A 20,128-nucleotide genomic window follows, 5' to 3' on the forward strand; every position below is an offset into this window, starting at 1 on the left:
GTTTTGTAGCAATATAAACTTGTTCTTACTGTGCATGTGTGTGTTGCCAGGCCATAGTTTGGACACTGTAATGTTGAGCTGTGTTGTAGGACTGAGCATTGCTTGATGTTTTCCACTTTTCTCTCTGTCTCATTCTGCCTTTTCTGTTTGTGGCTAATAGCTGAAAAAATGAAAGACATTCTGAGTCTGGACACTAGCCCTCCTCTTCTGACTGTGCCTGATCCTTTCATCTCTCTCCCATTATCTGACCCTCCAGGTAACCAGAACAGGGTTCATGGGGGGGAGGAGGGAGGTGGACGTGACTATTGTCATCAGTTTTGTAATCTTAGCCTTAGAGTTCTATTTCTAGGCACACCTGAAATACTGGCCCTTTGTCAGTAGTGCCAAACACCAACAAGTTCTGCTGAACATCTGGTGATGTGTGGCACATTCTGGCAGTAAATATCCTCATTGTGGTGTAAGCAGTGCTCAGCACAAGAGCCCCCATGGCTAGCAGGCTGTTTCCATCATCAGTAATTGGTGTATTTTAAAGGTTGAGTATTCGAAGCCAGAAATAAATAAATCATTGGGTAATTACCTGTGCTTACTGAAGATATTTTCAGATTGGTTTCTAACATGGAAAATTGTAGTTTTCATTATTGTTAATAATTATTTTATATGAGAATTGGTGTTACTTTGCCTTCCTGAGTCTTACTGCAATTGTTTGCTTCATATGAAGTACAAGTTAACATGTAACCTTTCCAGACTTGGCAAAATTTTCTAGCACAGTTGGTAGCTATTTCCACTTACTTTGCAGTACTACTTGAAGGCCTTTCTTATGTGCTTATTTCTGACTGCAGCAGCCAACACTTTTTAGCACAAGATTATGTAAGCACTTAGGTGCTTCTTTGCAAATCAGTGAAATCTGGAAATCTGGAAACTTATGGAGTTTCTCTAAGCCCTCTGGTGAATGTGTGTGATAGGTCCCTTCTTCTGAGCTAGCTCCAGAGAACGAGGGCTTGTTCGAGCACTTACCCTTGTCTTCAGCTCAAGCTCTGAACCACTGGGAGTTTGAGAACCAATGTGTTCGTAAAGATCTCTTTCCATGGAAAGTTAAGCAATTCAGGAAAAAAATCTTTTTTCCTGTAGTTTTGTAGAAGTACTTTGTTCTGGTTGGTGCTCAAAGAGCATGAGAAGTGCATTATAACTGAAGAGAAAACGGGAGTTACTGACAGTCTTTTTCACCTATGTGAGCACTCGTCAGGATCTGAGCTGCCCAGCATTAATTTGAATAGAACCTACAGAAGGTTCAGTGCAGATTCCACACTTACTAAATATTTTTTTTCCCCAGAGCTGATGGAAATAATGGTTTTCCTAACGTGAAGCCTGTCAGCCTGGGCTGCTATTTGCTTCTCTGCCTGTGTGCTCAACAGCTATATACCAAGCTGGTTGCTTTCTTTTATTGCCAATTGCATCTTGATAGAGCACAGCCATACAAAGCAGCAGGCACAGCCTTATCTCCAGGAGCTCTGAAATTATTTGGCTGCAGGTAACGGGAGCAGTGTTGTCTGCAGTTTGTGATTGCTCATCCCATAAATCTGCCCCAAACTGGTTGCATATCTTTACGGGCAGGTGCTAAACCTTCTTTGCTTGAGTTCTGTGGATCTGCTTCCAAGGGTGCAAAGTGTGGGGCAGGGGCAGGCAGGAGGTCTGGTTTTGTTGGCTCCCTGCACATCGCTGCAAAAATAAATAAAAATCAGATGTCCTCATTTTTGAACATAAAATTTGATGAGGCTGCAAGCTCCTGAATGTTCTCGAGAACCAGAGCTATGGATTTATCCTTAGCTTTCAAAATTAAGGTGTTGTCTGAGCTTTGTAGATTTAGCAGAAAGAATTAAAAATAAATAGACGTCCTGGCTTTAGACTCCAGTTTTCAATCTGTGACCTTTATTATACTGTGGCTCTAGCCTTGTGCAGAATAGCCCCATAGCAAGGAGAGAGGACTGGGATGTGAGGGAGGGGTGTAATGTTGTGTACGTTGGAAGGCTTTCCTTTAGGTGTGCCCCTTGGATCGTAGAGCTGGAGCTGACCTGTGTCTCTGAGTTTGTCAACATCTCCAACTGCACGTTACTAAGCTGCCTTCATTTTGTGAAGCAGCAGCTCAGTTATGTAAAATGCTTGCTAAATAGTTGTTTCAGAGAAGAAAAATTGCTTTGAGAACATTTTGTGTTTATTTTCTTAAGGCAGAAGTAAAAGCATGAGCCTGTCCCCCTTGGTTACCAGAGCAGTATTATTCAGCAAGGCTTTCAGCACAAGCATAAGTGAGGCTTTGATTTGGTATTTTTCCTTACATTGTTTGCCTTACAGAGCCTCGTAGGTCAGCTCTGTGCTCTTAGCCCACACCAGCTGAGGTTTGGCTGAGAGCTCAGCTCCTCTCTGTTACTCAGGCGACAAGCATGGTCCTTTTGCACCTGAGCATGCAGGTGCTATTGCTTGGATGTTGGCTGGTGCTTCCTCACCTTTCATCAGGATGCTCAGAGGGAAAGCCAAGACTCTGTATCACAGATTCCTGAGAAATAAACCAGTGATGCTTAAATAGCCATAGGATCCATCTCCAGGCAGCTCAAATTCATTTAAATCCCAGAACTGTCAGCACTGGGCAGTAATCAAATAAAAGTAGAGGGATCATCAGTGTATTTCTCCTTCTCCATTGTGCAATGGCTGCAATTCCTAATGAAATGGTAACCAATAGGAGGAGCTGGTGAGAGGGGTGTAAGAATATGGAAAAACATCCCTTAAAGTAAGGGAAAAATTAAATATTCACGTTGAAAACATTTTCCTGCGTGCATGTGTAGGGAAGTGAGCCAAGTTCTTAACAAGCTTATTGCAGAATTTGCTTGGTGATCAGTCGCTAAGGAGTATGTGATCAGAATGGTAATTTTTCTGCTACATGCGTCTATGTAACATCCGTCAGTGTGTGCTTAGCTGAATGGGCATGAAAGGTAGAGTTTTATGCCAGGTATTTTAGAAGCCTGAAATTGAACAGAGTTAGGAAGTTTCTAGATTGTTTTCTGTATTGCTGAGTCTAGATTGGGTAGTCCTAAGTCCAGATTTTTATGCCTTTAATATGATAGTGATATGGCCAATGAAATGCCCCTGGATGTGCAGCCAAAAATATCCCTTTCCAATGATTTGAGTTTTTTTGGGGGGAATTTGAAGGAGTATTCTGGAATGTGGCCAGAAACTGCAACATAGGAAGTTCCACACAAACGTGCACAAGAACTTCTTTACAGTGAGGGTGATGGAGCGCTGGAACAGGCTGCCCAGGGAGCTTGTGGATTCTCCTTCTCCGGAGATACTCAAGACCTGCCTGGACACCTACTTGTGTGACCTGGTGTAGGGAACCTGCTTTGGCAGGGGAGTTGGACTCGATGATCGCTGGAGGTCCTTTCCAACCCCTACGATTCTGTGATTCTGTGTTCCTCTCTAGTCCCAGCTGAGGGTTCCCTGGTACCCTCTGTTGCAGCCCTGGCTAATTCTCTTTGCAGAAGCAGAGCTGGGGAGGTGGGTGTGGGTCTTGGGCAGAGTGAGCAAGGAGCAGCTGCTGAGCAGGAACACTGAGGTGAGAGCTGAGAAGAGGCCCTGGATGGAGCACAAACCCACCCATGCTGCTGGCTGCACCACGCTGCTTCATGCATTATAGGACAGTGTGGCTTTCTGCAGCCTCATCTACCTAAACACTGTCTGCACAAGTTTTTTCCCTTCCACCCCTTTCTCTTTGGAACAGGTCGTTCTTTGCATATTTACACAACCATTTACTCCCTACAATAATTCATCTTAATTACAGTGAGGAGACAAACGTGGCTTTCATGTAGTTACTTGAAGAGTAGCGACACAAAACAGCGCTGTCTTGGCCATAACAGAAAGTGAGATAAGCAAAATTCCATGTCCAGCACTGCAGAATAAAGATGCAGACGTAGCAGGGTAGGGAAGCACAGTGTGCCTGTGCCATCTGGGCATGGGCTGGATATTCTCACTTTGGATGAAAAGGCAAATAACTTCGATTACTGAAGAGCTATTGTCACATCAGTGTTCTCTGAGGCTTCTAAATGACACTTGGATAATGGTTTTTGTTATTTTTATTTCTTTCAAATACCTATGGGTTTTTGTGTGTTTTACAAGAGGCTGCTTCTCTGGGCTGAGGAAGGTAAACAGATTGCAGTTAGCTTCAAAACAACGTATTTACATGCATACCCTTGGCCAGTTTTCTAACCTTAGCTATCTAAAAAGATGTGGACCTGGGCCTGTTCCTAAATATATAATTGGCTTTAGAAGTAGGAGTTTTAAGCAAAACTAGGCATTTTTTTCTCATAGTCTTGTAAGACATGACCTTCAGAAACATGTTTTGCAGACTTTCCAAGCAGGATGGTAGTGCAGTGTGTGAGCTGGAAGCGAGTGTCAGGCTATTGCAATGTTTGAAGAACTGCATATGCATAAAAAAAATCATGAAATATTGAGCTCAGACTGCTTGGAACTGCCAGTTTCTGCTTCTGGAAGCACGAGTTAGGACTCAAATCATTAGCATCCTTGTCATAACGCACAAGCTGGCCTGCTTTGATGGAGCCACTGTTAGTGGTGGTAGTAGGGCTATTAGTGTTTTCAACCAACATAACTCCCTCTACCCTAGACCCATAAAGAAGATAACTGTATCCATCTATTTCAGGTTGCTTGTAGTGATGTTAAGATACATACACATGCACACACACAGATATTAATAAGAAATTTTGTTCCAAAATGATGCATTAGCTGGGCTTTAGGTGACTGCAGACATGCACAAGCACGTTTTTTGGTATTAACAATTCAACTTTATATCTTGATTTGGGAAGATGCAGAGTGCACACTATTCATCTGGTTACCGAAGGGATTAGTGCTATTTTACTGACAATGCAGTGTGGCCTTAAAACCTGTGTACCACTGGAACCCCAAATAAATCAGTGTAAATAGTCTCTATGTTATTTCTACCAAGGTTTCAGTTTGATCTGAAGGGGTGTTTTTGGACAAATATTTAAGAATTTAATCATAGAATAATTAAGGTTGGAGAAGACCTCAATGACCATCAGATCCATCCCCAACCATGCCCACTTCCCACATCCCTCAGTGCCACATCTGTGTTTCTTGAGCACCTCCAGGAGCAGTGACTTGAAGATTCCATGGGCAAACTTGAGTATTCAACAAATATTTTATGCTTTTTGTCTCTTAAAGAGGCACTGTTATAGTTTGTTCTCCTATTCTCTGGTGTTTACAGAGTTGTGTATACATAAATAGCAAGTGATCTGCTTTAAATACATGTTTATCTCTTCTCCTTTTATTTGTACTATATAAGAAACAATTCAATTTGGCAGAAACTCTGTTAGGAAAACTAGTCCAGTGCTTTCCCTTGATTAGCCAAAGTACTCTTTGGCTGTATAGTGTGCAAGTCTTCCTTTAACACTTGATTAATCACTGGACACAAATCTTCCTGAGCAACTAGTCCATACTTTCCTTAGTAGTTTGCCCTCCCACTCAGAGCACATTGACTTGGTGGGATTTTTACACCTTTGTCTTTTCTTTCTCAGTTGATGTCCGAAGAAAAGAACTCTGCTGTGTGCTCTATTGAATTGTCTTTCTTTTTGCTATTCCTCTGCAGTACACGAGTGAGTAATGCCCATACTGTGTGCAATGCCTGGCTGGTGGGCACCTTGGCTTTGAGATGTTGCATCTTGATTGTTTGGTGCTTTACCAGAGTATGGCAGGCTTTGGCCCTCTGTTGCCATTTTAACTGGCAAGTCTCTCAGGAGGCTTTGTCCTCCTTAATAGCCTGCTCTAACTAAAACCTCATTTCCCTTCCTTGTCTTTTGATTACTTTTTACATCACTCTTCTTAATCTTCAAGTGCTTTCTGCCTATACTGTTTTGCTTAACAGGTGTATTGCTGAGAAGAAATGCGGCATGCCAACTTTGGCAGCGGTGACATTGCAGACGCAAAATGCAAACTGATTGTAAACATCCAGAAATTAGAACTGTGCATGTTTTGGAAAGAAAGCAATCAGAGGAAAAAGGTCAATGTGTTCTTACAGGATTGTCCAAAGCTGTGCTCCTTAATTTACAGATGAAATCTGATCTCTTGCTTTCTTGCCTCATAATGTAAATTCGGAATTGGGATGCTAAATGGCATTGCATCCTTCTTATATCGATATAAGTCAGAGGAAAAGCTTTTGTGTTCATCCCCTAAGGAAGCTTATTTTGGGGAAGAATACCTCATACCTCTCTCTGAGAGCACTGAGTTGTAGGTTCTGCTCTTGCTTTGCTTTTTCTGCAGTGTGTTTTGTTTGTTTTGATTTTAATAGGAAAAAACAGAGGCCCTCTGGTAGAAAACCTTGAATTTAACAGCATGGTGATTGGTACAGAATGTGCTTTGTTGTGTTACACTCCAGCCCCATACGTGCATAAAATTAATTGCAATGGATCCTGGAAATGCAGCATGGAAGTGATTCATCCTGATAGTCACGAGAAACTGGCACCTCTTGTTCTTACTCCAATGGAAGATCTTTGCTGAGGGGATGGCAGTTAGGAGAAGATCTAAAGAAGTCCATACCCAAGTCTGTAGCATTCATCCTTTCTATGAAACACTGCGTGCAGTTTTATTGGTGGAGTCTGTTCTGCAGTTGATAGTAGCTTTGCATTTGCATGACTTGGAGCTGGTGTGCTTGTGTGAGAGACCACTAATCCCCCATTTTTCCTTCTTGGACAGCTGTATTTCATACTCACCAATATTAGTTCTGGCTTCTCTCCTTCTCAGTTGTGACTTCATGTGGAGGTGAAGCTGCTTTTTTCTTTGAAATGAAAAATTAAACCTGTGCTAGATAATTCCTTTGGTTGCAGGAAACTAAATGCTGTTCCATGTCGTGAAAGAGCCTAGCTCTTCTCTCGAGCTTCATGTAGTTAAATAGAATCTGCCTAACATTCACACAGAGGGAAACAGCCCATTATGCAGAGCACACCTTCCTTGAGTTCTTGCTGTCATCACTGGGGCTGTGGTGGAGCAGAGGTTTAAGAGTTGCATTTATTTGTCACTGCAAAAGCACGTAGTGTTCTTGGGCTTAGGGATGTCTGCTATGAATTCTGAGAAACTGTTAGCACAGATGTGCTTTGAAAGAAGCATGTTGTGCTGAACAGACCAGACTTTACTATACAGAAGATATTCCTGCTAGCTAATATGGAGCTGTGGTTTTTCTAGGCCTTCACTATTTGTTCTTGTTAGACATTATTTTCCTACCACTCAGTGACTTTTTTATTCCTTGGCTTTAGTACAAGGTGCTAGACAATATGAAACCTGAGGAAATGAGCTGTTAAACCTTGAAATAGTGCGAACCTGATTTTTATTGTTATCCCCTCCCACTCATCCTGATGCCTTTTTCTTTTTGTGAGCTTCTCAGCCTCACTCGAGGGATAAAATTTCTTTTAATCACACACTAAGAGTTGTGGTGACTATCTACAACGTTGAGAGATTAGAACCAACAGCAGAAGAAGCATGAAACAAGTAACAAAGTAAGATAAAGAGCAGCTGTCATCCTAAAGCTTTGCTTAAGGTCAACTGAGCCCAGAGGATGAATGGGAGTAGAATAAAAGGTTTATTCTTGTAAATTTTACATGTTGTAAAGATATAGCTTTGTAGTATACCTGAGCAAGAGAGAGTTTCACTGTGTTAAGTGGAAAATCTGCAGTATTGGAAAAGGAATAAGCTGTTTGGAAAGGTAAGGGGGAAAGAGGGAGACTTGAAGGAGCAAAACGTTTGGAAACAATCATGAAAGGAACAATTCCAGGTACTGTGTGTGTGATTTGGAAGATGTGTGTCGATGCCAGTCCTTGAAGAGCTGGGCATTTGCACACAGGCCTTGTTTTTCCAGAAATTCCATTTTGGAAAAAAGGAGTTGAGCATGTTCCCTGTCCTCTTGTCCCCATGTTTCTCTCCTGTGCTGTCTTTTCCTAGCGTGCTGCAGTCAGTTCCTGAGAGCCATCCCTCTTACCCACTTCTTTTTGTTGCCAAACCCTTGCTCCAGCCTCTGTGCTGATCCATGGGAAATACCTTACTGTGTAGGTGAGAAGCTGTCAGTGATGCCTCTGTGGCTGATCCTTCTGCAAATCCACCCTTTAAAGAAAAGAAAAAAAAGTATTCCTGATAAAAGTGGAAGGTTTCAAGTATGTTCAAGGCTACTGCTCCCACTGGGGTTTGCATTTCATTGACCTTCTTCAGGCCTTTGGTGGTAGAACAGCTGCCTTTTAGATCTCTTTTTGGAGTTTCTTCCTCCTCCTTCAGTTGCTTTAATGCATTGTCTTGTCAAGTTTTTTACAGGGAGCAGAACTTGTCCTGCTTTGAATAAGTAGTTCTGAAGCCACTAGGCTATTTTGATTATTTATGTGGGGCAGTAAAAAAGATTGATACCATTACTATGTGCATAATTGTGCAACTTAAGCTTTTCTTTGGCTTTCTAAGTGTGATAAGTCTTTTATGTAGCAGTATTCCAGAGCCTATTTTTTTGTGCAGTTATAAGCACGTTTTCTTTAGATAACAAATGGTGCTAGCCTCTGAACTCAGAACATAGACTACGGATGTAAAAATGTTGTAGAGGCCATAGCTTGTTCTGATGTTAAGTGTTAAATGCATTGGAATAGCCAGATTTATCCACGTGCAGTAAGTTTTATCAGTGCTGTTCTACTGAGGGTGATTACTTCTAATGAATACTAAAAATTTTATCTTCATCTTAGTCTGTTTAAAAAAAAAAAAAGTGAAATAATGAAGCGCAATATTGCAAATCTGGTTAGTTTGATTGCAAAAACCACTCATCCCCCAGATTAACGGTTCAGTTTAACTTTTTACAGAGGCAGTCTAAATTTCCCTGTGCAAAGAATAAATGGAAACCGTAGGAGTCGTACAGCTGAGACCACTCCTGGTTTGAAGCCTGATAGCTCAAATAATGGGCAGCTAGACAGCTGTGTACCCCAGGGGCAGGTTCTGATGTCTGACATTGTAGTGTCTGTTTTCTAGTTTTGTGTGAGCCCTGGAGGACTTCATTAATAAAAGCTGTAAACCCAGCTCTAATTTCTGTTCATCCATTCTGTTTCTTCCCATTATATAAAGATTAAAACAAAACAGAGCTCCTTAGTATATGAGGGTGAGAGTAGGTTTTGTGTTAAGTTTTTGGTGGGTCATATAAGCCATATTATAGTAGCCTTCTTGGGAGAGCAGTGTAAGTGGGTAAGGATGTCCTCAGCTTTCTGGATTTCTCTGTACTAAATGGAAAGATGTTCTCTATGCAGCAGTGTTTCTTGCACACAGAATCGTCCAGTTGCTTTTCTGAGGCTGATGTGATGAGTCACTGAATTGAGCACTTGATTAATGTTGTCTTTTTTTTTCTTTTGCTTTTTCTCTGCTTTCCTTCTTCCTCTTCCTGCTTAACCCAGAAAAACTGATTGAGGGACTCAAATCTCCTGAGACTGCGCTTCTGCTCCCTGATATCCTGCCTCTCACTGACCCTTTTGGTAGCACATCAGATGCTGTGAATGGTAAAAACAAAAGAAACCAATGCAGAGTATCTCCTCCTCCCCTCTGTCTGCCATAGCATGCCTTGTCCTGCATGTTAACTCTGCATGCTTACCCTGCTGGGCTCTGAAAACAGCTGCTAATGTTGGTGAAACGCAATGGTAAAAAGTTACAGAGTTTGGTAGAGGAGAGGTCATCACTGGCTGAAGAAGCAGCAGAAATCCTTCAGTTTCTGCAAAGGACTGTGTGTGTGTGTGTGTGGCTATTCCTGGGCACCCAAATTGCCCTGCATCAGCCCTTGGCAAGGGCTGTGTTGCCTTTGCTCTGTGGTATATTGTGAGAGTAAATGTCCTGGTCTGCCACAAGCCTGGATGTGGCAGGCTGCAATGCAAGTTGAAGGTCTGAGTGTTGCAGAGTTGTATTTTGACCAACTTGCCAAATGCATTACAGAGAAATAATTACAGGCTGCAGTTGCTTGCAGTCAGCTGCTGGTGGTTTGGGGCCCAAGCTAGAGTTCCTTGATGCTGGTTGAAACCTTGTATCTTTGAATGGAAAGGTAAGAAACAAGTTGCTTAACTGTAAGACTTCTTTTCTTCCTCTAGCAATTCCTGGCAGTTGTCTGAATGCTCTTAAAATATGATCCTACAAATCACAGAGACTCAGTGCTACGAAAATATAAACATTCATGGATCTCTTAGGTTGCTCAGCTAAACCATTTCTAGCCCTAGCAATGGGGTGCATCTTTGTTCTTCGATTTCATTTCTTGGCTCATTAGCTTGATTTTGGTCCTTGAGGAAGAGAAGTATTATAGCTGGCTGGCGTGACTGTATTGACAGTCATCCTCTGTCTCTTCCCCTTCGCTTGAAGGAATATACAAACACAAATCTTCCTATCCAGCCTCTGTAAGCATCTTCCTTTGTATCCATATATGGATATCAGTGTTAAGCAGACTGGTGTTTTCAGTAACATGTTGAGTTCCAAAACTTCTTACCTCTCACAATGGACAGCGAACTTTGCTCCACTGAATACTTCAAAATGAAAAAAGATCCCACACTGTGGCTGTGTACAAGCTTACCTGCGAGCCTGCTAGGGTCTCACCAGTGGCTTTTTAATATTACAATGAGACTCCTTAAAGGTCAGTATTATCTGTTCCTGGAAGAGATCCTTGCTAAAGCTTATGATCGCTTATCTGACTGCAGGACAGCCACTGTTAACCTCCAGTTTCAGCCTTTGGATAGTTCAGATTGGGCTTTTTGCACATGTGCATGCGCGCACACACACATCTCAAAACAAAATAGAAAAAACTCAAATGCACCAAACATGAGTATGTGAATCTTCTCTTGTAATTAAGTGAACGTCAGTCTGAGAGCATCTTGTTGCTCCCAGTGTAGCTGTCGGGTATTAAAGGATCACTAAAGGATTCAGACATCTGTATTCTTGATTCTTACTTATGTGGGGCCTTGCAAACTAACCTCTGGCTTCTTCTCTGCTTTGGTATTTCATACGTTTGGAAAGGAAAACCTGATGTAGCCGTTGAGAGCCTCATACCGGGCCTTGAGGCTCCACTGCCCCAATGCCTCGTGTCACAGACTGAGTCGATTGCTTCCAACAGGACAGGTGGGTGAGGGACGAGGGCCTGTGGGTGCACTGCACTGTGAGTGGGCTGTGGAACAGTCCTATAGTGAATCAGAAAGCACTGCCTGTGTGGACTGGAATATCGCTTCTCACAGCTTTTCCCACCAGTGTAAACTGTACTTGCTTGTATGTTTTCTAAGTGGATGCTGCATGTTCCTTAAGGTTTCAGTGGTACAGTATTACTTCAGCCCACCATCTCGAAGCGTTGCTCTGATGGACGTGCTTTGAAACCTGGAGTATCACTCGTGTGGGATTTTACTGTCAAATACTCTGCTTCAGAGAACAGTTAGCACCAGAGAATCTGCTATATATTGCTAAAGGTGTGGGGAATTCCTCTGCCCTGAGCACAAAGCTATAAGAAATGTTTTCCATTACAAAAAATGGTTTGTGCTTGCTTTGCTTCAGCGTGTTGTACACTAAACGGATGGGAATAGGAATGTGCCAACATGAACTTAACGCTGTCTGTGTCTTGTTCTACCTGGCTGCCTTGGGATGCTAACCTGGATTCAGACTCTCTCACTGGGGAAGACTCTCTGCTTGACTGTTCTCTGCTTTCTAACCCTGCTGCTGACCTCTTGGATGAGTTTGCTCCTGTGGCTTTCACGGCTCAACCTCACAAAGGTAAACTGTTCCTTTTGCCTCTAATCCTCACCAGCCCCAGGACCGGATCTTTACTTGATGTGAAGTGAGAAGCTGATAGCAGTTTGTGCAAGCAGCTGCTATGACCCATGTTTTGGTGGTGGTTTTTTCCGTGCTTTTGTTCTGTTTTCTTCTTAAGCCAGTGAAACTTGTAATGCTCATGGAAGTACTAAGGGGATAGAACAAATTGAAGTGTTCAGCCTGATTGTAAATATGGAGGGGTGGTATTTTTTTACAAGACAAAGCAGAACAGTTTATAAGGCAGGTAGGCTTTTGTGTGCAACCCTTCTTGAGGTTTTTGAGTGAGTACACTCTCATTTTGCTATTTGCACATGCGATCTGATGCCTTGATGGTGCAAGTGAGCCTGATAAGGATCTATTTTGATGTCAGAGGTTTCTGAAACCAGCTGAGCATGTCTTGCTTGTCAGTGTTTGTCTGTAGCATGTGACTGAGCTCCTTCAGATCTGGAGACTGTTTGCATTTTCAGAGGTTATCAGGAGGAGGCTCTCCAGTCGGACCGCAGTGTCACAGCAAACGTGAGTGAGAGTCTTAAGTGCAACATTCAGCTGAAAAATGTTAGTGTTGTACACTAACACAAAATAGTAGTGTGGAGGAGCAAGAGGTGGTGTATGATGATTCCTAAGAATTGCGGCTTGGCTTTTACAGGGCTGATAATTTGGGCTTATAGGGGAGTTATCGAAATACTGTGCTGTGGTCTGAGTTCTGTTTCCTGTCCCAGCCCTGGGAAGTCATCTTCAATCAGATGACTTTTCCAGGCTGCAGAGCATCCAGCTGAAATCTGGGCCCTCTCTGTGGTGTAGCTGCAGCAGTGGCACTGGAATAGTTTGAAGAGCTCTCAGCTGGTGTGATGTGCACGGTCAGTTCTTCCTTCTCTGTTCTGGCACACTCATGGGTTAAAGCAGTTGTGAACAGTGTGTGTGTCCCTTGAGGACAACAGCAAATGTCAGGAGACTCATAAGCCATGCCTGGAGTGAATACTGAGAGCAGGACCAGGACTTCTGTTTTATCTTTTACCTTGAGAAGGCAGAGCTAGAGCTTGAATGCCAGGGCTGAGCATCCTTTTCTTTGTGCTTCTCTGGGCTGTTGTGTTTTATGGGTGCGGTGGTTTTGCTCAACTTACTTTAACTTGCATTTCCTTGTATAGCTTCTTGTGCACCAAACCCCAAGGGTATGAGCAATTATAGTTATAAATGAAGTGAGGTGGAAATAGGATGCTTGCTGAAGTTCCCAGGTATGTCCTAAAGAGCCAATTGTAAGTCCAGAGACACTGATGACAAGACTTTCTGTTAAGATGAAATGTCTTTGACACTTCACAGCCTAATCTTTTGCAAAATCTGTATTCTTTTGCTGAATCTGATCCTCTAGAGGACAGAATACTTCTACAAATGGCTCCTTGCATCACCCAAAACTTGATAGTGTATTTGTCAACTTTTGGTAGAGAACTCTTTGTTCATGATCTCATAGCAGTGTTCCTTTTCCTAGGAAACCATTGACTCATACATGTCCTTGCTATGCTTTCAGAAGTACTTCAGGTAGTAGCTGAGAAGCAGACTTTGGAAGGTATTTTAGATGTCTGAAGAAACTAGTAGTGATGTAGTCGAAGTGTGGAAGTCCCTGAAGGTCTGTAATTGCTTCGTAAGGTAGATCTGTGGCTGACCTGCTGTGGAGATGGCTGAAAGCCTCTTACCAAGGATCTAATTCCTGTTGGGGTGGCTTAAAATAAATGGAATTACGTGCCAGAACTGCTCTAGATGCCTTTAAAGTCTCTCTGGGTGTCTAGTTATATCTTAGACTCCTTGGAAATCTTTTATATTGAATTTGTTTTATCCCTGTGGGTGAAATTTCAGGGGTCTTGCTTTAGATAGATGACTGGAATTCCTTCTGCATCTTTTCCCAGCCCTTGTCTTCTCCCTGTGCATGAGAGCTGGTAACTGGAGAGCCACATCACTCTATCAAACTGCACTATATCTGATGGCCACAGGATGATGTTCACCAGGGCACTGAGCAATGCCAGCTGTTGAGCCTTTGAACTGGCTGAACTTGATTTTGATTCTCATAACTTGCCTTGCCTTTTGGTTCAAGTTTTGGGTTTTTTTCCCCCTCTACTTTCATATTTTATTGACTCTTTTACTTCTTACCTTCTTTACCAAAGATTTACCAACTTTATTTCACATTTTAAATGAAACTCTGCTTCTAAACCCTGTCTCTGAAAACTTATTAAGATACTCTAACACTTTTTGGCAATTCTAACCAGCTTTCTCTGCTATCTTTGCTTCTATACCTCTGTTTTTCCTTTATGATGCAGAAGATACTAACCTGATAGCAGGCTTTGATGCTCCTGAGGGCTCTGAAAAAGTGACAGAAGATGAGTTTGACCCAATTCCAGTGTTGATATCCAAAAATTCACAAGGTAAGCCAGGATTTGGGTGTAGAAAAAGGAAAAAGAAAAAAAGAAACAATGAACATAAATTCTGGGACAGTGGTGTTGCAGTATGAAATAATGCAAATCACAAAGTATAAAGGTATTACCACTACAGTATTTAGTGAGTTCAGTCTTTCTCTGATTTGTATTGGCCCTGAAGTGTTTCTAGGTTCTTTATTTGTGGAAAAAATTCCATGGCCAGAAGGAGACAATAGACTTACAAGCACCTTCAGGTCCCATGAAGTAATCCTACCAGTCTGCCAGGCAGGGCACACCAGTACCTCTATGCCTAAAGTACAATGCCAAACTCTTATTCTCTGAGCTTTTTACTTACTGTTCAAGCCAGTGGAAGGAGAAAGTGAACTTGGCATGATGCACAAGAGAGGGAAGTGATAATAATCGTTAGCCCTGAGACTCCTGCTGAAAGTGAGTTTTTCATTTCTGATTGATGATTTTCAAAGGTGCTTGTGGGAACTGAGGGTGAAAAGTCTGGTAGATGGTACCCATCTCCTTTGAAGAGCTTTGAATGTTCTTAGTCCTTAGGACACAAACTGGAAAGATTGTCCTTTTACAGCATTCCTGTCACCTACGACATATTAATGTGATCTTTGCAGACAGTTGTAGCATTAAGTAAGGTTGAAACCAAGAAACAGTACTCTTTCCCTAAGACAAATGGTTCTGCTGAGTAGGCTAGTGTTTTGCAGTATGGCCAATCAGATGGATCTTTGTGCAGTCAAGCCATCAAAAGGCTTTACCAGCTTTTGGTATGCTTGCATAGGCTTGGAAACATATAACAGAGCTCCTTTTGTCTGATTATGTTTTTCAGTTTGGTAGAACTTTTTTTGACTTCCCTAACTGCCATTTTTGTTTACAGCATGAGTGCTGTACACCTGCTCTGCATCTAATACTAGCTTCCAAAGACTGATGCTCATTAGGAAATGTTCTCAGACATTAGAAACTCTGCTCCGGCTGGAAGTCAGAGAAGATTTCTACCAAAGTTGGGCCAAGATAGGCTACCTTGAATAAAGAAGAGCATCTTCCCTTCAGTGTCAAAGCACCAATTATAGAAAGCTCAACTCTCCCTGAAGTGGTTGGAAACTCAAAAGATGCTCTTAAAACAGGATGTATAACTTTGAACAATCCTTTCCATTGAGAGTACCTGTAATTACATTTTAGATCCTGTAGTAAGGACAGAGTTCTGCAGCTTAGATGTAAACTGGGTGAAAATAAATGGTTTGTAGAGATTCCCCTGGCATAGAAGCTGCTGTGATGTTTTTCCACACAAGTCTAGCAAACTAGATTTGGATGGGAGGGAGCGGCTGGTAGAGCTAGCAAAGGGAATGTTGTTGCTATCGTGATGAAAGTAATGAGAAGAGCTTGAGCAAGTTTGATGTTTTGCTTTGACTTTTTTTTTCTTGCTTGCTCTTGAACATCTGAAACTGTCGTGTGTGTGTCCTGTTCAATACTGAATTCCTATCTCTCACACTTTCAGGTGGGCATTCTAGAAACAACAGTGGAAGCTCTGAGTCCAGTCTTCCCAACATAGCCAGGTCTTTACTGCTGGTGGATCAGCTCATAGACCTGTAGCAGTGACACAGTAGCAGACGCAGTTTCTGTAACGTACCTAATCTTCCATTTTCATTTCCAGAGGAGTTACCTTCAGTTGTGGTTCTTTTTGTTGTGTTGTTTTTTTCCTCCTTAATTCAAAGAAAAATAAATCTGCCAGCAGGAGACAGTCACCCACATTTCTCCCTGTCTTCCCATGCCCCAGGAAAGATTCTGTCTCAGTTCTCCAGGTAGTCCTCTCTAAAGCTGGTAAAACAAACAAACAAACAAAAACCTGCTGTGGTTCCTTTTGCACCTCTCTGCTAGCCTGTGTCTAAAGGGAGCACCATCATTAGCCACCCAGCTGAGATATATACATAGCACCATGGAAAGCCTGACTATAACTGATGTAGATAACTGTAGCTTATGTATGATCCCTGTTGTACAACAGACTCTTTTCTCCTTAGAGTAGTGTGTAAAACTGTGTTTCAATCTTTGCATTTGTGTTTCTGGGTTTGTTTGGGTTTTTTTGTTCCTGTTTTTTCTGATAAATGTGCAGGAGGAAGGGGACAGGTAAAATTGGTAGGGATGCCCCTCTCCTGCAGAGCACAGGTTAGGAGAGCTGGTGTTTCTCGATTGCCAGTATATGCTTCAGAGGAGGAAAAAGCACTGAATTCTCCTGCAGTAGTCTTGCTTAGTACCTCTGGTGATGGTGCATATGAAGAGAGTTTTCTTGTCTGCCCCCAGCTCATGGTTTGCGGTTTAACAATCCTGTTTTTGAATAGATTGTGCTTCTTGGGATGTGGGAGGGAGAAAAAAAATGGAAAAAAAAATTGGAAAAAAAAACCCACCAGATTGTTAAAACTGTAAAAATGATTCTAAGTGAAATATAACAAGATTTTGAACCAAATATATGTGAGTATGGCTGTGATTAGCTTTCTGTTGGTTGACTTTTTTTTTTAGGCTGAAAAGGGCATTGTGGCAGCAGCAGGTGTATTTTCTGTGACTATTTCTGTGTTTGACTGGAAAAAAAAAAAATCCCCCTGCCAACCTACTGTAAATTGTGTATGAAACAAATTGTCCTACAGTTGTTTGTCTATTTTTACTCCTGGTTTTAGTCAAGCATCTGGTATCTGTTCTGGGTTCCCCAGAACAGTTTTCTCTTGTAACTGCATATAGCGCAAACCAGTTAAGTATGGACCCCTTCTCTTTCTGTAGACAAAGATGACTGTGGACTTTATTCCACTCTTTGGTCTTTGTGGATCAAGCATGTACTTGGTTCAGATGGTTTGAAATAAGTGCTGCTACAACTCGATGGGTTTTACCTTTTTTTCCCTTTACATGCTTAGTTTGTCTACTAGCTGGGTATGCTCAACTTGTTTCCATGGACTTACGGTGATGAAGTCCGGAATTTCTATCTTGTATTTGAAAGCTCTTTCTAAACAGAAGAACTCTTCCTCTGTAGTGGAATTATTAATAGCTTACTGCTAACCTTGTGTATGTGTATGTAGCTGTATTAGTAAAAGTGCAGTTTCCCATGTGTGAAAGTATGAACGACTGAAATGTGTGTGACCTTTCGCTAAGAAGGAAAGAAATCCAAGTTTGTGACTGCTCCTTTCCTATCTCAAGTGTCTCCACTATTTCCCCCTCCTCAACACTTAGTTTAACAAATTCTGTACATAGAACTGCCATCAATCGTGTCTGTTCTACATTACTCTTCTTTTAAAACCTACACTTAATAATAAAAGTATTGCTTAAGTGTGTTGTATCATTACACGTGTATAATGCACTTTCCAAGAGAAGCTTTACATGAGAACTATGGAAATGACCTTAGTAAAATTGTGGATAGAACTTTATTATTTTTTTGTTTTATATTCCTAAAGCACAGGCAAGCTGGACTGGAAAACATGAAGATGTTATAGATAGAAAGTTATTGTATAGTCAGATATTGAGAATATATGAAAAGAGAATGGATTTTAAAAAGTAACCATCTACTGTATATTAGAAACAAAGATTTCTGTGAATTAAAGTACTTTTAAAGAATGTTTAAAATTTTAAATCTAATGGCACTTGTTCAAGGGTTCTGGAAAAATTATAAATGCACTGGGTTGTTAATGCTATTAAATAAGCAGATGTGAATGTTCATTTTATTGCTTTTTCAAGTAGCTGTTTGTGGAGATGTGTGGGAAATACAGTACAACAGAAGCACGTGTGTTTAGAGATATTGGCTAAAGCTGCTTCATCAGAGAAGACTCACACACTTATTTGCTAATTGAATGAAAAATGCAAGAAATGGGAAAGGGGGAGGGTGGATATATGGGATTAATGATAAGCTCTCCAAAAAGTGGTTGTTCTAGAAGCAATAGGTCAGTAATGGTGCGCTGCTGAGGAGTTTGTGTGAAAGCTGCTGCTGTGAAGGAACACACTGAGCTTTCATCCAGTGTCCACATGGAAGAAATTTGGTACCGTATTCCTGACATAGTGTAAAAATGTTTTTTTTTTACGGTTGTAGCCTTGTTTGGAGCTGTGGGAAATGTTTCCTCCCTCCTTTCAAGGGTTGTAAGGTGCTGTTATGTAGTTGAACCTGCAGTCTGCAAAGAGCAGCAGAGTGATTCTGTTCTGTACCTTTTATTCACATCAGGGTGATGGAAGAGCCTTCCTGCTCCACTAAGCTTGAGCTTTTAGTGCCTTTGTGTCCCTTTTGGCACTGGTTGTTTTGATGGATCCTCCTGGTGCTTCACATGCAACTGCAGTACACAAAGCAGTTTCCCTTCAGTGCAGGGTTATAGTCATGATGCAAGAATAAGCTGTTTTTAGGGTGGTTAAATTTTATATGGGAATAGGGCAGGTAGGTCTCCGAGAGCAGCAGATCTTGTCTCTGATTATCTACTGTCAGCTGCAGCTGCCCCCAAACCAGGCTGTTGTGGCTTCCTCAGTTCTGCCTGCCCCGTCATCGCTGGGCTCCTTGCAGCTTCGTGGAACAGGAGGTGAATGAAGGACTGGCCCGTGCTGCAGGCATTGTGCGTCCTGACACACGCAGGCATCTGGGCCTTTGTGGCAGACCCACTGTATCTAAATGTTATTTTTAGAGAGGAACTTCTTCTAAGTGCATGATAATGGCCATATTCCTACTTGGAAGGGCTCAGGAGGTTCTGTTTCCAGTGTGTTCTTCAGCCTGAACCCTCACAGGGTATCGTCTCAGTGGCTTTCCTAAGCCACCTTATTTAAAGAAAACTTGATACATTAAAAAAGGAAGAGGAAAAAAAAAAATCATGTTACTGAAATTGATGCTCTTCAGACCAAAGGCAGTCGAACAAGTTTTGGAGTTACCCAAGCATATGCACAAAGTGGAATGAAATGGTGTGCTGCACGAGTACTTAGAGTGTGTGCATGCATGAGTGTGTGTCCGTATAAAGTAAGCTAACTTCTTGTTAGCCAATACAGTTCCTGCCTGGTTCAGAACTCTCATATATAGCAGTTGGTAGAACCTGACCTGGATGTAGTGAGTGAGTATAACATAAGGGAGTGCTCTGTGAGTGAGGCTTACTGGTCTGCCCTGCTGCTGTTGGGTCAGAATCGTTCCTGTGACTTCTTTAATGTGCATCAGTCGCACCTCAACACTGCACTGCTCTAGTACAATACACAGAATGGGGGGAGCTCACTTTTTTCCTGCATTTTTCTTGCAGTTAGTGCAGGTGGTGCCCTCAGTTCCTGCCCTGCCTCACTTTGCACAGTTGTTTGCAGCATGCAATGTGTGCCAAAACCAGAGCATGAAATCCCTTATTTCTGGAAATGAAGGACACTGGAGCTGTTCCCCCTGTGCTGTGCAGCAACTTTGCGTAAAAGTACTTCATTTTGCTGCCTGAATTGTCCAGTGATGTGAGAAGGGTGGTACAGAGCTTCAGTATTTGGTTGTTTGCTATTTCAAGAAGAAAGGAATGAGAAATTTGTTAACCTTTCTTAAATGTCAAGATAGTGATCTTGCTTAGTAGTAACTGCGCAGGTTTTTTAGCTGCCTGTTACTATGTGCTGTTGAGACCTTCCTGACTTCAGCCAGACAGACTCAGTTGTTTGGTTGAGAAGCAGCATTAGGCTCCAGGAATGTCTCTGTCTTCCCCTGGTGTATTGGGCTCAGATCCAAAAGTGATATCATCTCAGTGGCTCCTCTGCCTCCTTGCAGCCCCTGTAAAATGGAGAGGAAATGTTTTACAGCTCATCCATCAGCTATTTCAGTACCTTGTCGCTTCTGGATGGTGCTTCCCATGGAAGACAGGAATCCTGTGTGTCAGTGCTATAGCTCAGGGTTT

General features: G+C 42.0%; 1 protein-coding gene across 1 annotated transcript in view; it reads left to right on the top strand.

Annotated features, from left to right (window-relative positions):
* The window catches only part of LOC100539421 (AP2-associated protein kinase 1), a 53,239-nt gene extending 36,367 nt beyond the window's left edge, over window positions 1-16,872 (top strand). Inside the window, 6 exon segments of the mRNA XM_010723047.3 lie at window positions 161-256; window positions 9,480-9,581; window positions 11,074-11,175; window positions 11,704-11,814; window positions 14,160-14,264; window positions 15,769-16,872. Coding sequence (XP_010721349.1) covers window positions 161-256; window positions 9,480-9,581; window positions 11,074-11,175; window positions 11,704-11,814; window positions 14,160-14,264; window positions 15,769-15,863 — 611 coding nt within the window. The 3' untranslated portion in view covers window positions 15,864-16,872.
* The last annotated feature ends 3,256 nt before the right edge of the window (window positions 16,873-20,128 follow it).

The sequence above is a fragment of the Meleagris gallopavo genome, chromosome 24 (genome assembly GCF_000146605.3).
Source record: "Meleagris gallopavo isolate NT-WF06-2002-E0010 breed Aviagen turkey brand Nicholas breeding stock chromosome 24, Turkey_5.1, whole genome shotgun sequence".
Taxonomy (NCBI): domain Eukaryota; kingdom Metazoa; phylum Chordata; class Aves; order Galliformes; family Phasianidae; genus Meleagris; species Meleagris gallopavo.